The 19,865-nt window shown below is 55.0% G+C and overlaps 5 protein-coding genes across 5 annotated transcripts; 1 reads left to right on the plus strand and 4 right to left on the minus strand.

The window, feature by feature from the left end:
- Window positions 1-899: 899 nt before the first annotated feature.
- Window positions 900-7,234, minus strand: CCOS01_02375 (uncharacterized protein; the record flags this gene model as incomplete). The annotated part of the gene is made up of 2 exons (XM_060450566.1): window positions 900-1,376; window positions 1,445-7,234. The coding sequence occupies 2 exons, from the start codon at window positions 7,232-7,234 to the stop codon at window positions 900-902; spliced, it is 6,267 nt and encodes a 2,088-aa protein (XP_060319216.1).
- A 555-nt stretch (window positions 7,235-7,789) lies between these two features.
- CCOS01_02376 (uncharacterized protein) lies at window positions 7,790-8,857 on the plus strand (the record flags this gene model as incomplete). The annotated part of the gene is made up of 3 exons (XM_060450567.1): window positions 7,790-8,054; window positions 8,114-8,170; window positions 8,241-8,857. The coding sequence occupies 3 exons, from the start codon at window positions 7,790-7,792 to the stop codon at window positions 8,855-8,857; spliced, it is 939 nt and encodes a 312-aa protein (XP_060319217.1).
- A 375-nt stretch (window positions 8,858-9,232) lies between these two features.
- Window positions 9,233-9,607, minus strand: CCOS01_02377 (uncharacterized protein; the record flags this gene model as incomplete). The annotated part of the gene is made up of 2 exons (XM_060450568.1): window positions 9,233-9,484; window positions 9,578-9,607. 2 exons carry the CDS (start codon window positions 9,605-9,607, stop codon window positions 9,233-9,235), a joined length of 282 nt encoding a protein of 93 aa, XP_060319218.1.
- A 633-nt stretch (window positions 9,608-10,240) lies between these two features.
- Window positions 10,241-12,193, minus strand: CCOS01_02378 (uncharacterized protein; the record flags this gene model as incomplete). The annotated part of the gene is made up of 1 exon (XM_060450569.1): window positions 10,241-12,193. The coding sequence occupies one exon, from the start codon at window positions 12,191-12,193 to the stop codon at window positions 10,241-10,243; it is 1,953 nt and encodes a 650-aa protein (XP_060319219.1).
- Window positions 12,194-16,572: 4,379 nt separating this feature from the next.
- CCOS01_02379 (uncharacterized protein) lies at window positions 16,573-19,615 on the minus strand (the record flags this gene model as incomplete). The annotated part of the gene is made up of 9 exons (XM_060450570.1): window positions 16,573-16,964; window positions 17,026-17,122; window positions 17,180-17,364; window positions 17,419-17,462; window positions 17,519-17,709; window positions 17,768-18,170; window positions 18,233-18,927; window positions 18,960-19,001; window positions 19,052-19,615. 9 exons carry the CDS (start codon window positions 19,613-19,615, stop codon window positions 16,573-16,575), a joined length of 2,613 nt encoding a protein of 870 aa, XP_060319220.1.
- Window positions 19,616-19,865: the final 250 nt, after the last annotated feature.

A 19,865-nucleotide genomic window follows, 5' to 3' on the forward strand; every position in this document is an offset into this window, starting at 1 on the left:
GGATATCTAGAAAACGAAGACAAGGAATTCAATGTGCGAAGGAGTCCGCTGTAGCCAGAGACCATTCGACATAAGCTAGCCACCAGGAGAGAATTCGGGTTTCGGCCGAAGCATGGTGCTTTTAACGAAACGCCACACCTTTCTTGATTCTTGGTTCTGGACCCCTTTTCTGATTCTAGACCCCTCGAGACATAGAGAAGCCGTGAAACGTGACGTGATGTCTGTCCCCCCTCGCCACCCTCTCTCTCCTCCTGCACGTAAACCACCACCACCACCACCACCACCACCACCATCGCCGCCCTCTTTCTCGAAGGGGGAAAAGGAACACCAGCCGGCTCGTTGGAGAAGGCCCCAGGCCGGATGAGAATTATCAAATCACCTAGAACCCTTCCACGCCGGATGAGAAAGGACGGCGACCGACAGTAGCATACTTTCTTTTCCAAAACCGTGGATATGCGAGATCCGAGTTGACGGGATACGTTTATGATCCCTAGCTCCCCCCCTGCCCTCTCCGGCAAGCGACATCTTCCATCCAGTATTCCGTAGTTCTGACACATCGCAACGAATAGGAAAGCAGTAATCCCTAGGTGATGGGGGGACGGAAACACGAGGATCAACCCATGGGCTTCGCCGGCATGTATTCTTGCTCTTTTGTAACAGTTACTTTTGAAAAACCTCTCCTTCTCTATTGCCTCAGGCTTCCTGCAGGGAAGTGTACCCGGCAGCAAGTCGCGTCTGTCTAATGCCATCTTCCCTCCCCCAATGCTACCGCCCTCCCAACGCCGCATTCACCTCCAGTGTTCCTCCTCTTACTACGTATAACTCTGCTACTTCTCCTCGTCACGGACTCACGGATGGGGTGAACGACGAAAAAGTAACCATAAAAACTTGATCACATATCACCCTCCAAAGTCCATCTTCAACGCGATGCTCGGCTGACCCGTCGCCCCGCTCGCGGCCTGTTCCGTAGGCCCCTGCTGCCGTCCCCACCGGATGACCTCCTCCAAGAAGGCCTTTTGCCCGTCGCTCATGCTCGCCACGACGGTGCGGAACGCGTTCTGGTCAATGGCCGCTAGCTCCAGCAGCCGTGCCGACGTGTCCCTGTAGCAGTCTTCGCCCTCCGAGGAGGCACGCGCGAGGCAGGTCGGCAGGACGAGCGCCATGGCGACGGGAACGCGGTCCCTGGGTACCACGCCGACGTACTGGCTCAGCGAGTGCGCAATCATGGAGCGGGCGTTCTCCGGGTCCTCTGGCGTCGTGTTGGTCACAAATGCGACGAGGCGCGGGAGGAGGTAGCGCGCAATGGTGTGGTCTGCCGGATTAGGGTTGCCCTGCAGAAGCAGCGACCTGATACAGTTGGCAGCGATCTTGGCCGTCTAATGTTTCATCCGAATGTTAGTCACATATCTCGATGCGTTAAAGGGATCTTCAGATAATTACATACCATGCGATCCGTCAGGCAGTCGACCACCTCATCAAGGTATCTTGCCACAAGAGCATCGTTCGCCGCCAGGTGGTTCGTGCCGCCCGTAAATAGGATGGTGCTCGCGAGTAGACAATTTTTGACACAGGTGAGGGATGTTGGCACCTCTCGCTTCTGCGCGTTAAGGTAAATCGAAAGGAATCGGCGTAGGCAACCCTGCAGCTGTACATCCGTGGGTGACGGGCCACTGCCGTCCTCGCCGCTGCTCGCCCTGCGGGATTTCGTCATACTCGCGACGAAGCGCTTGAGGGTGGGTAGCGACTGCGGAACGATGACCTCCTGACATCCGGGAGTCGCAAGGATGGTAGCCAGGATGTGAATGATACAGGCGTGAAGGTCGGTCTTGATGATGGAGGGGAAGACCTCGGCAGCATCAACGAGCGCATTTAGGGATGAGCGGATGAGAAGCACGGCTTCCTCAGTCATCTGGTGACGGCCGGGCTGGTTTGCCTCTGTGAGGTTGGGGAGCAGGCCAGCTAGGACCAGGACGATGATGCGTGTGAGCTCGAAAAGCTGATCAATGTCGTCTGACAGATCACCGTCATCGCCAGAGTCCTTCTTGCGTGCCGAGGGGTGGGAAACGCAGAGTGCCCTTGCAATTTCTACAATGACGCCTTGCACGTCGAGTCCTTCTGTCAACACCAGTCTATCAAGCAAATCCATAGTCTCCGAGAAGATTGCCTCTCTGTAAATCGCATGACCAGATACACTCGGGTGGAGAATCTTCTTGAGGGCCTGCAGAATGGCCAGGTTCTGCTCTTGGGTGGCCAACGAGTCACTTTGACCAGGGCGCGTAGCTAGAGCCTCGAATGCGATTCCGAACAGGACGAAAAAGAATGCGACCGGCTCGTCGCGGTAGTTGATGTCAGGTCCCTTGGTGTGACCGTTCGTGCTCAGCCCCTCAGACTCCTTTCCATCGAGAGCATCAAACACAAACTCGCTGTCTTGTTCGATCAAGCTCGCAATAGCGTCGACAAGTTTAAGCCAGGACTCTTGATAGAACTTGAGCAGAGTCTCTCTGTTCAGAGCTGCGTAAATAGTATCGAGACTGCCAGACAATGAAGGGGGTCCAAGTGTCATTGAAATGTCAGGCTCGAAGCGCAACCGGGCAAACTCCCGCAGCGACTCCAGCCACAGCGGCGTCAATGTTCCAATGTGAGGCTTCAGCACATCGAGCAGGTACTTCTGCTCCGAGCTGGCCACCTGTAGCTCTGCCCAGGCCGAGAAGACGGACATCTTGACCATTACTTGCGCATTGGAGCTGAGGCCCTTCAGCTCGCCAATGCCAGCATTCTCGTTCTCCTTGGAGAAATTCTCCAGAGCAGAAACCAGAGTCTTGAGGATGCGACCCATTCTATCAACATCCGTAACGATGCCCGTGGCGATGAAGCCGGCACAGACGTTGACAGCCTCAGAAGCGAGCTCAGGAGACGAGTCCGCGGCGAAGGCAGGTGTGAGCGCGGAACTGATTTGGGCCTGGTACTGCTCGAGAAGCATGGCCTCATCAAAGTCAGGGTCAGGCGTTCTTCCAAACATCTTGAGGACTGCTCCGATGATCTTGAGACCCCATACGCGTAGCTCCAGGACGCTAGACGTGGACGCAGAGAAGGCCATGCGGACGACATCACCAATCCTATTCTGGAGCGCTACCTGCGCAGCGGACTCGCCGTTCGTCATCACGTCCTTCGCAATGAGGACAAACATGTCGTTAATGCAGCCGATGGCAAACGTCGTAACTTGCCATCGGAGAGGCTCGACTTCAGCACCGGCCTTGTTATCTTGATCATCCTTCGCAGTGCCTGCAAAGCCAGCCACTTCTTCGTCTTGTAGATCCGGCAATCCGCCCGTCTTCTTGAGCCCGACGTCGGACTCTTCCTTGGCCTTGGCCCTAGTCATCTTGAGCACTGTCTGGAATCTTTGAAGCCAGAGGCCGGTATCAGTCAGACAAGTCTGTCGCATCCAATTCCTCAGGATGTTTCTGATACCATCATGTGTTGGCGCGGTATCAAGCACCAGCCACAGGTGATCTTCAAAGCCCTTCTCAGCAGCGTTGATCACGTCATTGGGGTTTCTCTTCATGATGTTGTATAAGCCATCGACGGCGACGTCGCGCAAGATCGGGTACTCCGATCTGAGATACTTCTGAAGTAACTTGACGTAGTCCTCAAAATGCATGTAGCCAGGCGCATAAAGTGACAGGTGCTCGAAACAACTCAGAGTGGCACGCTGCACCAGCAAGTCATCCTCCTCTTGAAGTTGGTTGACCAAGTTAAGGATAAGCTCTCTCGATTTGGTCGAGTCTTGCAGATCTGGACCCAGAACATTGATGAGAGAGTCTACGCATCGTGTGATGGCGGCAGGGGTGGAGAGTTCCATTTCGAGGTTCATCGTAATGGCAGACGAGATCTCCGGGTGGTGCGTATCAGAGACGTAGAGTTGCGCCAGCATTCCGAGCGTGCTAGGCACATATCCGGCAAAGCTTAGTCCAGCCGCATCTGATGCCAGTGCGAGCGCCTCCAGGGCCCAGAAATGGACGGTGGGATGAGGATCGTTGCAGAGAGACATGAGAATACCGAGAATAGTCTTCAAGTGGTAGCCCGCCGCCATGCCACCGACCTTGGTTTGAATGGATCCGAGTGCCATGGCGCAGCCAGCTCGAGCGCTGGGCTCTCGGTTACTGACGATGGTGTCGACAAGGTACTTAATTTCGTGGTTGGTGAAGGCGTTACCGCAGGCATTGCAAAGCCTAGCAACCGCAGCATACCCAACGCTCCGGACATATTGGTCCCCATCAATAACGAAATCCCGCAGCATATCCTGTAGGAGCCTCTCCACGGCCAAATTGGTGACATTTCCAGGCGAAGATTGAGTCTCCTTCACCGCCACGCGCAACGTCGACAAGATGGCAACTGAGACATTGACATTCATAGCCGCCTTCCTTCCCGGGTCTCTCAGAAGGGGACCAGCCGACATGAAGGTTCTGACCTGCTCAAGCACACTCTCTTGTACCTTAGGGGGCGTGAGTGGGAACACGAACGCGAACAGCTGGATAGCCATATTGATGACCTCCGTAGCTGGTGGGTCTGGATTCGTCGCCTCCGAGGCAGTGTCGCCGACGTACAAAAGAGATGCGTCATGTTCTAAAGTGCCGCAAACTGGCGACAACAATAATCTGTCAATGGCCTCCTCTGGGGTATCCTGTTCCAAGGGCGTTCCCTCTATTGAGTTGTCCTGCTGGCCAGGCAGGCTCTTGATTTTGAATCCGGAAATGAGACCTGTAATCCCGAACCCAGAGTTGTCGCCGACATCCCAAACAGTCTCGAACGTGGCCGCGGCATTGGCAATTGATGCACTGAGGGAGTTGACCGAGTAGTTTTCGGGATCCGCAAACAGCGATATCGCGATTGTGAGGAGGTTGGATTGCAAAAGGGCCTCACTGCCACCAGCCGGGCTAAGGTTGACCAGCTTGATGTAGCATTGCAGAACCCGACGCTGCACCATCATGTCGAGATCGTGAAGCTGCAATGCGGGCGTCAGCCTCTGCGCCACATCGTCGGTAGTCTTTCTCGCAGGCAGCGTTCGCAAGAATGCGGACGTGTTTTGGAGCATCGTTGCTATGCGTTTGGAGACGTCGACTGTCAACAAGCGGTTGTTGAATTGCAGAAACGAGAGAATAGACCCCAGAGCACACTCTCTGACGTGGGTTAAGAAAGAAGCTTCTAAGAAACTCCGGTGCGCAGTGTTGTCTTTTGACAAAGGCTTCGGAAGCGCATTCTTCCACAGAAGGAGCAACTGAGAAAGGTGAATCTTGACAAAATTCGGTCCGAGCGACATCAAACCACCGATGAGAATCCAGGCGACCTGGATTTGAGTACTCGAGACCCTCAACTCAGACTGACCGCTTGACTTGAGCAAGTTGGTAGCCATGGTCAGAACACGGCTGTTGATGTCAACGGAACCATGCAGAGGTCGCGCGGGGCTGGCACTTAGTGTTGCCGCCAAACCGTGGGCGAATCCTACGCATCGTCGAGGAGAGTTGCGGCCACTCGTCAATAGAGCTAGCTCTCTGCTCAAACTGTTCATGCAAACCGACAAGCAGGGCAGGAGTTGCTGCGGGCAAGCCAGAACAAAAGCCTTCATACACGCCGAAGCATGCACCTGGACTGAATAGCTGGGGTGCTGGAGAATCTGTAAGAGGCCATCGCGGCAAGACTCGGCAAAGTTGTTGGCAGCGGACCCCAAGTTATTGATCAGCGCTGCCACAGCGCCGAGGGCGGCGATGAGAGTATGCTTCGACGGCTCGGGCCGCTCCGTCAGGGCTTGGGGATAGTTCTTCAGAATGTCATTGATAATCGACTTTGCCGCCGCAGTCTGCCCAGATTCGCCCAAGATCTTCTTTCCAATGATGTCCTGGAGGATTGTATCAACGATGCGCCTCGAGATGAGAAGACGGTAGCGGTTGTTGAGGATATTAGGCGCTCCCAAAATATCAATCGTCAAGCTTTCGAGGATCCTGAGGTAGTTCGCCTCCACAGTCTTCTCGCCAAGTTTTCTGAGCACCTTGCCGTAACAGACGCCGATCGCGGCTCTCGCCCTGTTGGACGTCGGCATCTTGGCATACTGCGTGGATAGTATCTTGCCAATCTCCGCCAGAGACAGCGCAAGATCCTGCGTCCTCTTTCCACCAGGGGCAGGGCTTCCAGGCCGCGACGTCGGCAGGTCGTCCTCGTCCGCAACAATGCTGGCTGCTGTACCTGTGCGCTTGAGGGGCTTTTTGGAAAACCTCTTGGACGCCTTTGATGTCATGGGAGCGCCTTCCGCCACTCCAGCCTCTGAGTACCCGCGGACCATGGCCTCGGCCAGCGCTTCCGCGGCTGCGTGCCTCACTTGCGATGACGATGAATCAACGACCTTCCAGATGGCAGCCTGCAGTTTCTCAAAGTCGCTAGAGTTCTCAAAGTACGGTGTGTGCCGAACCAGGGCTCTCAGGCAGCGGCACGCCGAAACGATGACGAGTGAGCCCTTGTCGCTAGTGCCGTAGCTGCGCGACTGCTTGAAGATATCCCTGGCGACGTTCTCATCCACGCTTCCCTCCACCATTTTCACAACCTTGGCCAGGGACACAAAGACCGCAGCACGGAGGCCAGCATTGCTGGATGACGACTTGAGCAGCTTGATGAGCGTAGCGCAGGCCAACTGGTGAAGGCCTATGGCACTGTCACCGGCGGATACATAGACGTCTCCCAGGCACGCGACAGCAGCGTGCTTTGTGCGCGGGCCGGCGTCAGCCTTGGACTTGGCGCCTGAGATGATGCCAATTAGATCATTGATAGTCTCAAAGAGGAGCTTCCTGTCGCCATGGCCAAAGATGTGGGCGAGGCACTTTCCCAGGTTGTTTCTGACGACTCGGCTCGGCTGCGGCGAGGGAAGGTTGATGATCTGGAAGATCTCCTTCTTGAGGTAGAACTGCTGGGCGGTGCAGTCGTCGGCGGGGAGGCTGAGGACGTGCTTGGAGAGTGTCGAGACAAAGGTCAGGAGGAAAAGCTCCTGTTGTTCGGCGGGGAGGGACTGCAGCTTCGAAACGTCGAGCTCGGGGGTCGATGTCGCTGACGAGTCTGCCGCGGTAGCTGTCGTTGCGGCTGGGGGTGGTTGTGGTTGTGGTGGTCCCGATGCAGCTGTCGATGGCCTGGGCGAGGCAGCTGCTTGCGCGTGGTCCCCGTTGGAGCCATTGGGGGCTCCTGTCGACGACATTGGGGACGACGGGGAGGTTGTGTGTGAAGTTACGCCGTCGAGCGCACACACTTGGGGGGGGGTTCTGGTGTTTTGTTCAATGGATGCTGTTGTCGAAGGGTGGGATGGGTTATTGGGGACAGGTTGAGGGACAGGACAGGCATGCGGTCAGGTACAGGATGGCTCAAGGTGAGCCCCATGGAATTAGGGGCGGCTACCCCCCGGCGGGTCTGTCCCAAGCTCTCCATCAGGGGGGAACGAGAGCCATGACATATCACTTTGAGGCGCCAGCTGTGGCTCAGCCGTACCACCTCAAAGTGTGAATTGTCAAAAGTCAAGGGTTTAACCAATAAGCAGCCACACATCAGACGGACCGGATGGGTCCACTTAATTTTCGAGGAAGCTCCGAGCTCCCAATCGCTCCCGCCCGTCCGTGTGGCAGAAAGTGTGTTCCGGTCAGAAACATGACATGAACCAGACAAGACATTGAAAGCTCCAGACTTTGGCCGCGAATCCGTTCTAGAGAACCCATAACCTACCGGCGAGATCGCCACATATACCCTTCCGTTATCAACCATGCGCCCGTTCGCCTTCGGCCCCGTCCGGACCATCGCATCGCGCATCGCCATCGTCGTCCCTCAAACCGCCATCCCAAGACCTCGAGCTCAGCCCACCACCACAACGTTCTGCTGCCAATGCCTGCGTCCGCTCTCGACGACGCCCGCCGCATTGAGCGGGCACAACAAGTGGTCCAAGATCAAGCACAAGAAGGGCGCCGCTGACGCGCAAAAGAACAACATGCGCAGCCAGCACTCCAAGACGATTGCCCTGTACTCTAGGCGTGCGTCCCACGTTGCACCACCGGCCCTTGCATCGCAAAAGCTTACGATTGCCACGTAGTACACGGAACCGACAACAACCCTCAACTCGTCACAGCAGTCGCAAATGCGAAGAAAGGTACCCCATTCACAAAAAGAAACCCGCATTCGTCCACAGAGCACACAAATTAGCTAACCCTCTGTCCAAGACGGCGTCCCCAAAGCCGTAATCGACTCCGCCATCGCACGAGGTCAAGGCCGCTCCGCCTCAGGCGCCTCCCTCGAATCCCTCACCCTCGAAGCCATCCTCCCGCCCGGCGTCGCCCTCATAATCGAAGTCGAGACCGAGAGCAAGGCCCGCTCCCTCCAAGACCTCAAAGTCCTCGTCAAGAAACACAAGGGCACCGCCAACGCCGCCACTTTCTTCTTCACCCGCCTAGGCCGCGTCGTCTTTGCCGCAAAGGAAGATGGTGCCCCCGTGGGTATCGACGACATTATGGACGACGCCATCGAGTGCGGCGCCGAGGACCTCGAGGCCGACGAGGAGGGCAACCTTGTCGTCTGGACGCAACCCAACATGACCAATGCCGTCGTCAATGGTGTGGGCCCCAAGTTTGAGCTCGAGCTGCTCAGCTCCGAAATCATCTGGAACGCAAACGAGGACACAAAGGTCAAGATTGACGAAGGACTCGAAGCCACGACGCTAAGCGAGCTTTTGGCCGCGCTACAGGAGTTCCCCGAGGTGCAGGCCGTGTACGGCAACCCCACGCGGGGCGACATCCCGGAGGAGCAGTGGTCCGGCATCGAGGAGAACCTCGACTCGTAGATGTTGGGACTTATAGGCCCGACTCTTCGATATTGATGTACATTTGTCGTAGGATACCATATTTTCGTGTACAACATGTAGAAAAAAAAAACATAATACAAGTAGTGATAGAATCCTCAGAGGGGCGTTGTCGGGGGTGCAACCCGAGAATCCGAATCAACCCCCAGGAATGATATCCGTTCCGACCAAAACTCCGCGTCAATCGCATGACAAATTTCCCAAAGCCCAAGAACGTTCTTCTTTTGACCGCCCAAAACGCCTATATGATACAGCGCAAAATCTCGATCCGTTCGGACCCCTTCTCAAATGTTGAGTCCCGGGCGTGAATCGAAATCAAAATGTGCCTCTTTTCCGTCCATGAGTGACTAAACACCCTCATGACTGCTCCGCGTTCGAAGCCGCGGGGTTCTGCGCAGCCTGCGCAGCCTCCCTCTCCCTCTTGATCTCGTCAAACGCCCGCTGTCTCTTGGCCAGACGAATGTACTCGCTCTTGATCTCGTCGCGGTCAAAGGGGATCTTGTGCGAGTGCTCGGCCTTGGGCCAGAATTCGGGCACCGCGAATCGGTTGTCGAGGTTCGTGCCAAAGTAGTACATGACGCCGATCGGGAACATGACATACATGCCAAACTGTTGTGGTGGTGGCGCCATGTCAGTCAAGAAGTCTCTGAAGTCGTTGTGCAGGACGGGATCAATGGGGACAAGAACTCAATTAAATCTCACCTTGAAAACTTCGAGATTAAGGCCGCCCATTATGACTGTTTTGCGTGGTGATTGTGGGTTGTGGTGGTTGTGCAATTGGGAGTCGATGACGATGGCAAAGTTAACTCGCGGGATGATGGGATGGGAGCTCTTGCATTTGGCCCCAGCTGCACCACCTGGGAATCATCTGCAGCGGGATTGGACGCGCCCGGGGATTGGGCGGGAGAGTCGGAGGCTCGGCGCAGGTTTTTTCCACTTGCTCAGGTCCCGTCCGGGCTTTGGTGTGGGTCCCAAACAGCCCGATCTGACAGAGCCCGAGAGGAACCTCAACGCCGTGACCAGAACGAGGGTTGAGCCGACATCCACCCTTCACCATTCCATCAAATCAAGCAGTGCGAATGTATCCTCCTGTCTCTTTTCAACAGCCCGTAGGCGTTTGTTTTGTGGTTTATAAACTACCATGATGCGGGTATGCCATGTACGAATGATGCCTGTGCTACCGTCCTAGACCTTCCAAACCATCCTGCCAAAGGCCTCGGCATGCCACACCCTCCTAGTTGCCCAGCCATAATGCATCTAAACGCCGAAGCATAGTCTATGTACAGACTTCCGGAACTCTACAATTGGCCCATACCCGTAACATATACATAAACGGAGGGAAAAGAGCGCAGTGACGCGTTACCCTCATTGAGGTCGCTGCGCTGCTGCCCGTCTCTGACTCTGTGCTTCCTCCATCATCATTCGTTCCGTCAGACTTCGAGGAGTTCCCGAAAACAATGCCTGCCCGACACTGGCACGGTAACTGCTGAGATCCCCGTCGTCAACGCCGCTGCGTCCGTCCAGTCCTCCGATGAAGCTGCTGACATCGCCGAGCGATGCTGCCTGTTGGTATACGTCAGGGTTCTTCACAACAGGCATGATAACAGGGCGGCCTCTGAAAGATCCAACCGAGCCTGAAATGAGATGTGCCGGAATCGCTGGCTCAACTGGCTTCGGGATAGACACAGCAGGCGAGGTCGAGTATAGGGTCTGGGTAACTGGCCCATTCGACTCAGCTTCTTCCTCTTCCTCTTCTTCATCCTCCTCCTCCTGTATCGGAGCTGGTCGAGCTCGGGGCTTTGGTGGCGCACTAAGTCCTTCGAAATGGAACATATCATCGTCGTCATCGTCGTCGTCCAGCCCATCGTTTTGTGTCACCAACTTATCCTCGTTGTGTGACTCTGACTTGTCTCGAGTAGGGCTGTAAGGCGCAGTGGCCGTTCTAGTTGGTGAGCGTGATAACGGTGAAAGAATTGCTTTCTTGTTGGCAAAGGACTTTGGCTTTGCCATGGCGAGGAAGCCGTCATCCGAAGAGCTGCCGTCACTGTCCTCATCATCATCCCTCCGGCTGACTCTCTCTGGAGAAGCAGACCGCAATGGTTCGGGGGTTCGTTTGCGCTCGACCAAGGTGGTTTTTGGTGGTGATTGAGGTTTCGGGAGTGTTCCGATACTGTCGCTCGGTTGCAATGACGTTTCTGAATCCGATGTTGCCATACTACCATTTTCCTTATCCTGGGCTTCGGCATTTACAACGGTCCAAACTGTATTAGCATCCAAGGGAGCTCGAGAAAGAGCGCGAAGTGCTTGTGAAGAAGAGACTTTCTTTGGCGGCGGGCCGCTGTCGTCTTCGTCTGGGCCCAGCAAGGATTCGACGCTCATTGACTCATCTTCTGGTGGAGGCGGTGACCTCGAGTTGGCAAGGGTGTGCGACTGTACGAGGGACGGCTCCGATGACTGGGGTGAGGCTGTAGGCAGCACCTCTCCTCCTTCGAACTCGAAGCGCACTCGCCTAGGGCTGGCAGGTGGCTTGATTCCACTCGAGCTTCTTCTCAAGGCGCTGCGGCGCACCTTGGACTCGCTCTGCTCCGAAGCTCCAGAAGACGTCGTGTCATCAGTCGCCCGGCGTTCGTGGTTCGGCCTCTCAGGCGTCTGGGTCGCGGCGACCGACACCTGGATCGCAGGCTGCTCCCGAGTCTGACTGGACTTGCGACGACCCATGTCGTCTTGCGTAGTAGTAGCAGCAGAGGTTGAAGCTGGCGAGAGGATTGGTGACTGATTTGCTGCCGGAGCAGGAGTCTCGTGTGAGCTATCCAGCAGGGGCAGATAGCTTGGGGTGAAGAGACCGTGGAAACCCCTATCCCTTTCCCGGTCATAAACGCTGTCGGGTGAGGTTAGGGCAGCGGTGCCGGCATAGGGAAGGACGGATGGGGGCGTGGACGTGGATGTGGACGTAGAGGTGGACGATGGCGGCGGAGGTTCGCGGGGGTTGCCGGGATTGCTGTGGCCTTCGGTGAGGTTTTCGGTATCGTTGATAGACGGTGGTGGCGGCGGTGAGTCAGGCAGGTCAGTTTCTCGCAGGGGAGTTGTGAGACTCTGGCCGAGAGCAGGGCGTAGAGCTGAGTAGTTGTCGAAGGAAGCGGCAACTTGACGAGCAACCTCGGCTTTGGTGTGTTGTGGGATGTTTTGGAGCAGTTGGTGGGAGTATCTATGGAACTCGAGGGCCATGTCTTGGCGGTAGGCTGCAACCTTGTGGTCGAGGTCGGCTAGCTTCTGATGCAGGTCTCCGATGAGCCTCGTCGCATCGTCCATGTCAACCATGTCGCTCAAGGCCGGCAGAGGCAGCAACAGCAACTGCAAGACGGAGAGTGCCAGTGACAGCGGTAGCGGTAGCGGCGACTAGGGGATAGACCGATACCTAGACGAACGAGGGTCAGGAATCGGGGCGTGGAGGTGGGCCAATGGGTTCCTGGGCGTGGGCATGACGCAAGGCGTCTGGGTCGAGGTTGCGGCGAAATGGTCGGCGGCGTCCAATGTTTGTTCGGGATGGGCGATTTACGGTTGCGTCCAGACCACAGGCACAGAGGCACAGGCGCACAGGCGCAAAGGGTGTTGACAGAGACACACTGGGGTGGGCGGCGGCGGAAGGAGAGAAAGAGGTTCAGGTTGCAGATGAACGCGTTTGGGGAATGTTTCTCTGTGTGCGAATGTGTGTGGTTGTGTGGTGTGCGGTGCTCTGTGTGTGTGCGTGTGTGTCTCTCTTCCCCGCGGAGAGAGATGATCAATAGGAAAGTCGGGGGCCCGGGGAGGGGTGTGTGGATTGGATTGTGGTCTCGGATCAGGCCAGAATCTGAGGTAAATAGAAAAGATTAGATAAAAACCTGCCAGGACTGGGCAAGACAACAACCTGGACTGGACAAGTCAATCCAAGCGAGACCCAAAGGTAAGACCAGACTGGAGGGATACTGCGTAGGTGCCTTGTCTGCGGGAGTTTGTGCAGAAAGACACGAGAGATGAATTGTGCGTGGGGAGTCAAGCGCGTGGTGGGTGTGCGTGTGTTGTGTGTGTGGTCGGTCCAAAGCGGCCGATGTGCAAATGTGCAAATCCAATGTGCGATGGATGTGGGTTAATTCTTTTGGGCGGTACGGAGTACAGGAGCAGGACCCGGGAGTGCCAATCTGCAAGTATCTCTGTGGTGGTTGTGGCGGGAATATGTACTTGTGAGGCCTAGAACACCCTCAAAGATGGTGTCCCCGATCCCCGCTGTCTGGATTTTGGGTCGGGTCGGATGCGTGGTTCACCATCGAAAAGGAAGACGTGGGACATGGCCTTTTGGGAGGTTCCGCCCCTCTGTCTCCCCCTCGTCTCTCTGCAATGGAAAGCCAAATGGAATCTTTTTGGGTGGGCGCGCGCGCGGGCTTCCGATTCTTGGAATCTCGGGGTGGGCGGCAGGTACGTACCGGCATTGCCAAGCAGACAGGGGTGATTAAGGCAGGTAGCCCCCCCTTCCTCTTCTCCTTCCCCTTGCCCTCCCACGCCTGCCTCGTCCCTTACAACCTACTGCAGTAAGTCCCCTCTAAGTTGGAAAGAGTCAAGCCTTGCAGTCGCTCTTGCCTCTCAAGAGTCAAGCCCGGGGCATGAAAACCCCTCAGAGAGCTGGTTGTCTGCCGGGCTGCTTCTTTCTCGGTGCTGATGGTCTGCGCCTGCTTTCGTATTATGCAATACTGATCCCACGCATCGTTTGACCCTCGACGTTGGACGTTGGACGCCTCATGTCATTCGGGTGTCAACGGCGCTTTCCTCACCGAACCATACATCGAATTGCTTCTTGAAGACAGGCACGTGGCCATTCTCCCCCAGAACATGTTTAATTTGCTCATTGCTTTTTCTCTTTTCTCATCTCAAACCACGCAACCTGGGAGTCGGAACCCGGCAGCTGCAGGCACTTTGTGCTACTTACATGACCGGACCTGAGAGTCTGAGAGTCTGAACGGTTGAATGCCTAGTCCAACTCCATCAGACTCCATCCACCGTCGGCCACCCCGTCCCGTCTCGCTGCATTCTACCCTAGCACTGACATGCATATGGAAATCTCTTCATGTGCCTTTCTATCACTCAGTTATGCCATGAGCTGTCTTCTCTGTCACACCTCACTGGTCCGACAGGCTCGTGTTCTGGCTCCTACCAAGTCGCATTAGGTTTTCAGTGGTTCAAGCCTCCCAAAAACCGCCGATCCCCGTTCAGCATCAGACTTGGACTAAGTACTCTCAGCTCCGCAATGGCACTGCGCTGGCCATGACATTGGCACCCTGACCTGACAATCCATCAAGAAGGCCAAAAACTCAACTCAATCCATAGCCTAGCAGCAACTGTCGCAACGATTGCTGCAACCCTCGAGCTAACAACCGATCTCGGCACCCGGCAATGCCCTTCTCAACGTCTACTCACGAATCCGCAATCAATCAAAGCCTCTCGTGGCTTGTCGTGTATTGCGGCCATGGTTGGGCATGATGGGCGGTTACGGATTGTGGGTCATTCCATGACACTTACACGCGCTTACAGGTCACCCTCTCGAGACGGCCGCTCACAAACACAAATCGCAAGTTGCCAAACTGCTCCAGCAAACTACTATGCAGTATCCCCGAGAACGACATCAATTTGGCTCTAGCTTTCGCTGATAACGCCGGGTCTGTTTTGGATGAAGTTGTGTTTGACTTATCTTGCCTATCCTTCAGACGAGAAGCCGCGCAACACCCCTCCAACACAAAGAAGAGCGACGTCCATTGGCAGGCTTCACCGTTGTACAACTCGAAAAAACGAGGGGGCACATCGACGTCAAAGGTCATTGACGAAGAAAGGCCCCACGACGGGACAAGGTCGCCAGCATGGATGGGGGTGAGAAGGTGGGAAGCATAGAATTTGACTTTCCGACATACTTTCCTAGACACCTCCGCTGGTACATACAGTAGATAAGGTGGCATTCTTGGGCGACGTAGTGTTGCGCCGTGCCGCCCTGCTCAGGTTCGTTGGCGAGCAAGTGGTGCCAAGTGGTTGCCTCGGGCAAGGGAACCTCCCACGTCGAGACTCGAACACCCCCGTGGCCCTCCCCTCCTTCACCCCCGCCGGACGTTGGCCTTCTTTCCTTGACCGAGTCCGGCTCTTAGGGTGTCACGCGGCCGTCACCCCCGCGGCGCATGACTGGCCGCCCCTCTCACCGGTCCCGGAACCCCGTGACTTGTCCTCCACGGGGACATCGGGCTCCACGACTGTCACGAGATCCCCAAAGCTGGAAAAAACAGACTTTGAGGTTTTTTTCCCCTTGCCTTGCCTTTCGGACTTATTGATGACTCGCATTTCTCAACAGCGGTCCCACTTCATCCCACCCTTGTTTGTACCTCTTTTCCAATTTATTTTACGCGGGTGGTGATGCAATGCTCTCTCGCTTACACGGCAATGTATGGACTTTTGCTGCTCGCATTGCGCATTGAGTATTTGGGGGCGCAGGGTGGGAAAACCTCATGGCCTTGGTCACACCGAGAAATGCCCAGTTAATATGCGAGTGCAACGTCTCAGTGGCGGGTGCTTATGGCGGTGTATCTACCTATAAGAGATGGAGTTAAAACACCAATGGGAAAGCCCACGCCACACAACGAGACGAAACATCCCAATTGCCGGGTGTGAGCAGTCATGTTTCCTCCTTTGCCCAGGCCCGTTTTGCTCTGCTCGCGCCGCCTGATCAACGTCTGTATGTCTCTTCCGTGCCTAGGTACTGCAGAAAAAAAGGTCCCGTCTGGCCGCTCTAGAACGGAGAGTTTCCTAGGCGGGCACCGCCGCTCTCCCGCTGTCAACCGCTGCACGGTGCGGTCATACCTACCTGTCCTGACCTGGGGCCTTTATGAGCCTTTCCCGCGTGCTATCGTGTTACGTACCGCAGCCGCTGCCGTGTTCTCAACGGCTTTGCCTGCAAGGGTTATCCGGGGACGCGGCCTCTTCGGCCGCCGGGCGCTCGGAACCGACCGAATTGAGTCCCGTTGGTGTTTGTTATGTCATATTGGCCGGTCTTTGTTTATCTGCTTTTATTGATGACATTCTCACTAAGGTGAGAAGGCATCGAGCGATTGATAGTGAAAGCAGTCTCATGAAAATTGCTTCGGCTTCCGAGGTTTGTTTATGGGCACCTGGGAGTTGTAAGACAGTAAGGTTGGTAGCTACGTGCCGTACCTTGCATACACTTACTTCGCCGGCTGCAGCCAGGTACGCTCGAACCGGAGATTGTTTTTGATGATACTTTGATAACTACCGACGTTGGCGACGAAGAATTCATCCACTGAGTAAAGCAAGGGAGACCAGACACGTAATAGCTCGTGTGTAAATGCTCGCTGCTTATCACCGCAGTCTAGCGGATGAGAGACAATTTCCAACCCTCAGAGTGGTTGTCATTGCCGCTCGATCAATGGGCTTCATCACATCTGCGCAGTGTTTCCTTGTTCATACATTCTATTCCTATCAGAATCCTATCTCGGTGCCTAAGCAGGCGGTTACCCCATAGCCCCTCAGAATCTTCATACCGAGACCTAGCGTGCTTTGATCGAAGAGCAAGTATCATCAAGCAACAAGTCCGAGTACCCATATCCCGCAATCCACAGGATCAAAAGACAGATTCCAATGTCACATCCCTTGCAAGGTCAATAATCCCGTGATCAATCACTCATATCTTCATCGGGCCGGTATTCGTCGTCACTGCCATCTCCCATGTCGAGCTCAAGATCGATGGGCTCATGGACGACGATTTCCTCCTCGATAGGATCCAGGGCGGCATTCAGCTTCATGTAAAAGTCACGGAGCACGGGGCTCAAGATCTTTCGGGTGCGTAAGTCAGCCGTGGTAGCCACCTCTCCAATCAGGCCAATGTAGTCCTCCTGCATGGCGTTCACAACTCCATTCTTGTCGTCGCGGATTGTCTTTTCAAGGGTGCTCAGCATTGTGTTGGCGGCCTTCTCCACATCTCCGGCGGCGGTTTTGAACATGGTAGACTTCTGGGACTCGACATGTTCCTTCATGAGGTCATTCATTAGAAGGAAGGATCCGGTTCCTGTGGAGTTGAGCTCGGTTAGCTTGATGTCTGTATGCCTCCAAGAATTCGCAACGCTCACCTCTCAGGTCGACGCAGCCTTGGTAGGCTTCATTCATGGCTCGCTGAACAACAGGGCCGAAAAGACGATTGGCGTTCTTTTGTGCGGTCTTGACCAGCTTTTGGTGCTCATTAGCTATATGAGCGAGCTTCTCCTTCTATGCGGCCAGAATCACGACGAGGAAGCCGTTCACTAAATCGTTGTTCTCGACAAGAAACCGTCTGTCCTTCATGCGCTCGTGGAACGAGTTAATCAGCTGCTTGGAAGACGCGGCAAGTGTCGCAATCTTCTCAGGCAAGCGGCCATTGAAGGCCGAGTCCCACTCCTGGGCAGTATAATTCTTCATAGGCTTGAGAAGATCTGCTGCATATTAGATTCCCTCGGTTCAGACAAATCATAGTAGACAGAGCTTACCCTCGTTGAAGTCACGGGCACCCGCTGCGCCTTTGAATACGCCGCTGCTTTACGTTAGAGCCACGCTTCTTAAAGGGGGTTGTCACGAGGCAGGACTTACTAGCGACGGCAAGTAGCCTTACAGGTTCCATAGCGAAGACCTCCGGCATCGTGCTTCGCACCCCAGCCTTCGGCAGTAGTAACGGCCTTGTCAGAGGCTTTCACGGCACCCTTGCCGGTCTTCTTCAGGACCTTCACCTTAACGACTGACTTGCAATCCTCCATGCACTTTGTAACAGCCTCACCGAGGGCCTGGAGACATAGTTAGTAATGTTTCAATGGCTTGCAGTATGATCGCTTTCGCGGGTACCTTTCCTAGCTTGGTCAAAGCAACTCCCAAGCTCTGAGTCTTCTGCTTCTTCTCATTTTCGGAGAGCTTGAGGTTAGCAACGTCCCCTGCAAAAAAGAGGTCGAGGGCCCCCAGAAGACGGCATATCTCGCTGAGATGATGGCGAAAGTGGCTAGCCTGGATAGCCGCGGCCTGCTCGCGGGTGTAGTCACGAAGACCAGGAACCCCAGTATCATCGAGAGAAGTGAAGCCTACAACACGATGGTCTTTCTTCATCCTTCCTCTCAACTGCTGGTAGCCCCGACTGCTGATGCAGAAGACTGGTAAATCTCTATCAATCTGTTCATAATCGGGGCTCACGACCTCAACCTGCTGGCGAGTTCGCATCTCTCCCTCCTGTTCGGCGAGAAGCTCTTCATCAAACCTGTAAATCAGACATTTTTGTTAGTGATGCCCTTCTTGGATGACGTCCGTATGAATACGTACTCCTTCAGACCAAACGCAAAGTCCTCCTTGATCGCCTGGCGGGAGTAATCATTGCGTCCTTGGGTGCAGTAGCGGTACATCTGGATCTTCACAGCCGAACGCTGCTTGCTGAGGTCCCTGATGTCCTTCTTGATCTGCGTCATCTGCCGAGTAATCTTCTTCCGCTCCTCCCTGGCAGCCTTCTTCGACGCCTTCAGCTCTTCAAGCTTGTTGCGCGTCTCCTCGATTGAAAAAGGCTCAGGGCGACCCTCCAAGTCATCGTCGTCAGACTCAACAGCATCGAGATCCGAGTCATCACTGCTTTCGTCTGTGTCGCTTTGACCAGGCTCTTTCTTCACCTTCTTGGCAATTGCAGGCTCTTTCTCACGCTGAGGCCGAGAACGCTTCCTCTTGCGGGGAGATTCCATGGGAGCAAAGGTCGTATGCCCTTTGGAAACCTGTCTGTAAAGTCCATGCCAAGTATCAAAGTCATTGCCGATGATGCTGTACTTCTCCTGAGCGCTCGCTTTCTGGAGCTCAAGGCTTTTGAGTTCGCCCCTCTTGCGCTCGATTTCACTCTCCATTCCAATTTTGCGCTCTTGCTCCTTCGCGATGAGGTCTACAATGCTAAGACTCAGGGCCGCTTCATCCAGGGAAATGTCGTCTGCTTTGGTACAGATGAAGGTGATGTTGTTGTGCGCGCCATCGTATTTGAGCTGTTGCTTGAAGTTGTCGCCCATCAACGTACAGCGACTGCCGCGCGAGTAGCATTCGAGTCGCGTCCTCCAGGCTATTTTAGTGTCAGTAGCAATATCAACGTAGAGGTTTGTATTCACGTACCAAATCCACAATGACTACTCCGGTAGAAACGACCTCTGACTTCAGGAAGACCCGCACGACCTTGATGAGGGGCCAGTAGGCCATCTCCAGCTCCTCAGGTTCAGCACCATCGCCTTCCGTGCGAGATTTGTTTCGCTTCTTCTCCGATTCCACGAAGGCCGAGATTCCGGCGTAAAAAGGAGCGCACTCTGCTTCTTCAATCACCTTGGTCTTGCCAATCACCTCTCGCACCTTGACAAAATTGGCAAGAACAACAGGATCGACATCTCTGAGTTGCATATCAGTATGCTGTGGGTAGGCGGCCTTCAGAATGGAATATGCGATCCCAGCGTCGCTGTCCGCATTCTTGATGTCCGGAGAGAGCTTGCCCCTGTTGTCAAGGATGTCGCGGTGAAGGGCAACGACCTCAGCAGTCCCCTCAGCCTGAGTAACGAGCTCAATCTCGGCGCGATACTTCTTGGAAGTATCATTGGAGCCGTTGCACGAAATCTTGGCAACGGCGACCGTACAGGTCCGCATACAGTTGGTGAGAGGAACTCTTTCATCGTCCAGGATAGCATTCATTGCAGTGCTCTTGCCGGATTCAGGACTTCTCAGAACACCAATGACGAATTGCGGCCTGGTTAATTCTTTCCCAAAAAGCACCATGCAAAACCTCGCGGGCTTCTTCCTTCCCTGATGAGAATTCAAAAGTCCTCTGCTTTCTTTGCATACGCACCTTGACTACAAACTCAAATCCCACTTCCTTTCTCTTTGCACATTACCTGAGAACGAACAACCTACGCACTCCGTCAAGGTAAGCTATCTCCGCAAA

Source organism: Colletotrichum costaricense (genome assembly GCF_030867565.1).
Source record: "Colletotrichum costaricense strain IMI 309622 chromosome Unknown Scaffold_2.1, whole genome shotgun sequence".
NCBI lineage: Eukaryota > Fungi > Ascomycota > Sordariomycetes > Glomerellales > Glomerellaceae > Colletotrichum > Colletotrichum costaricense.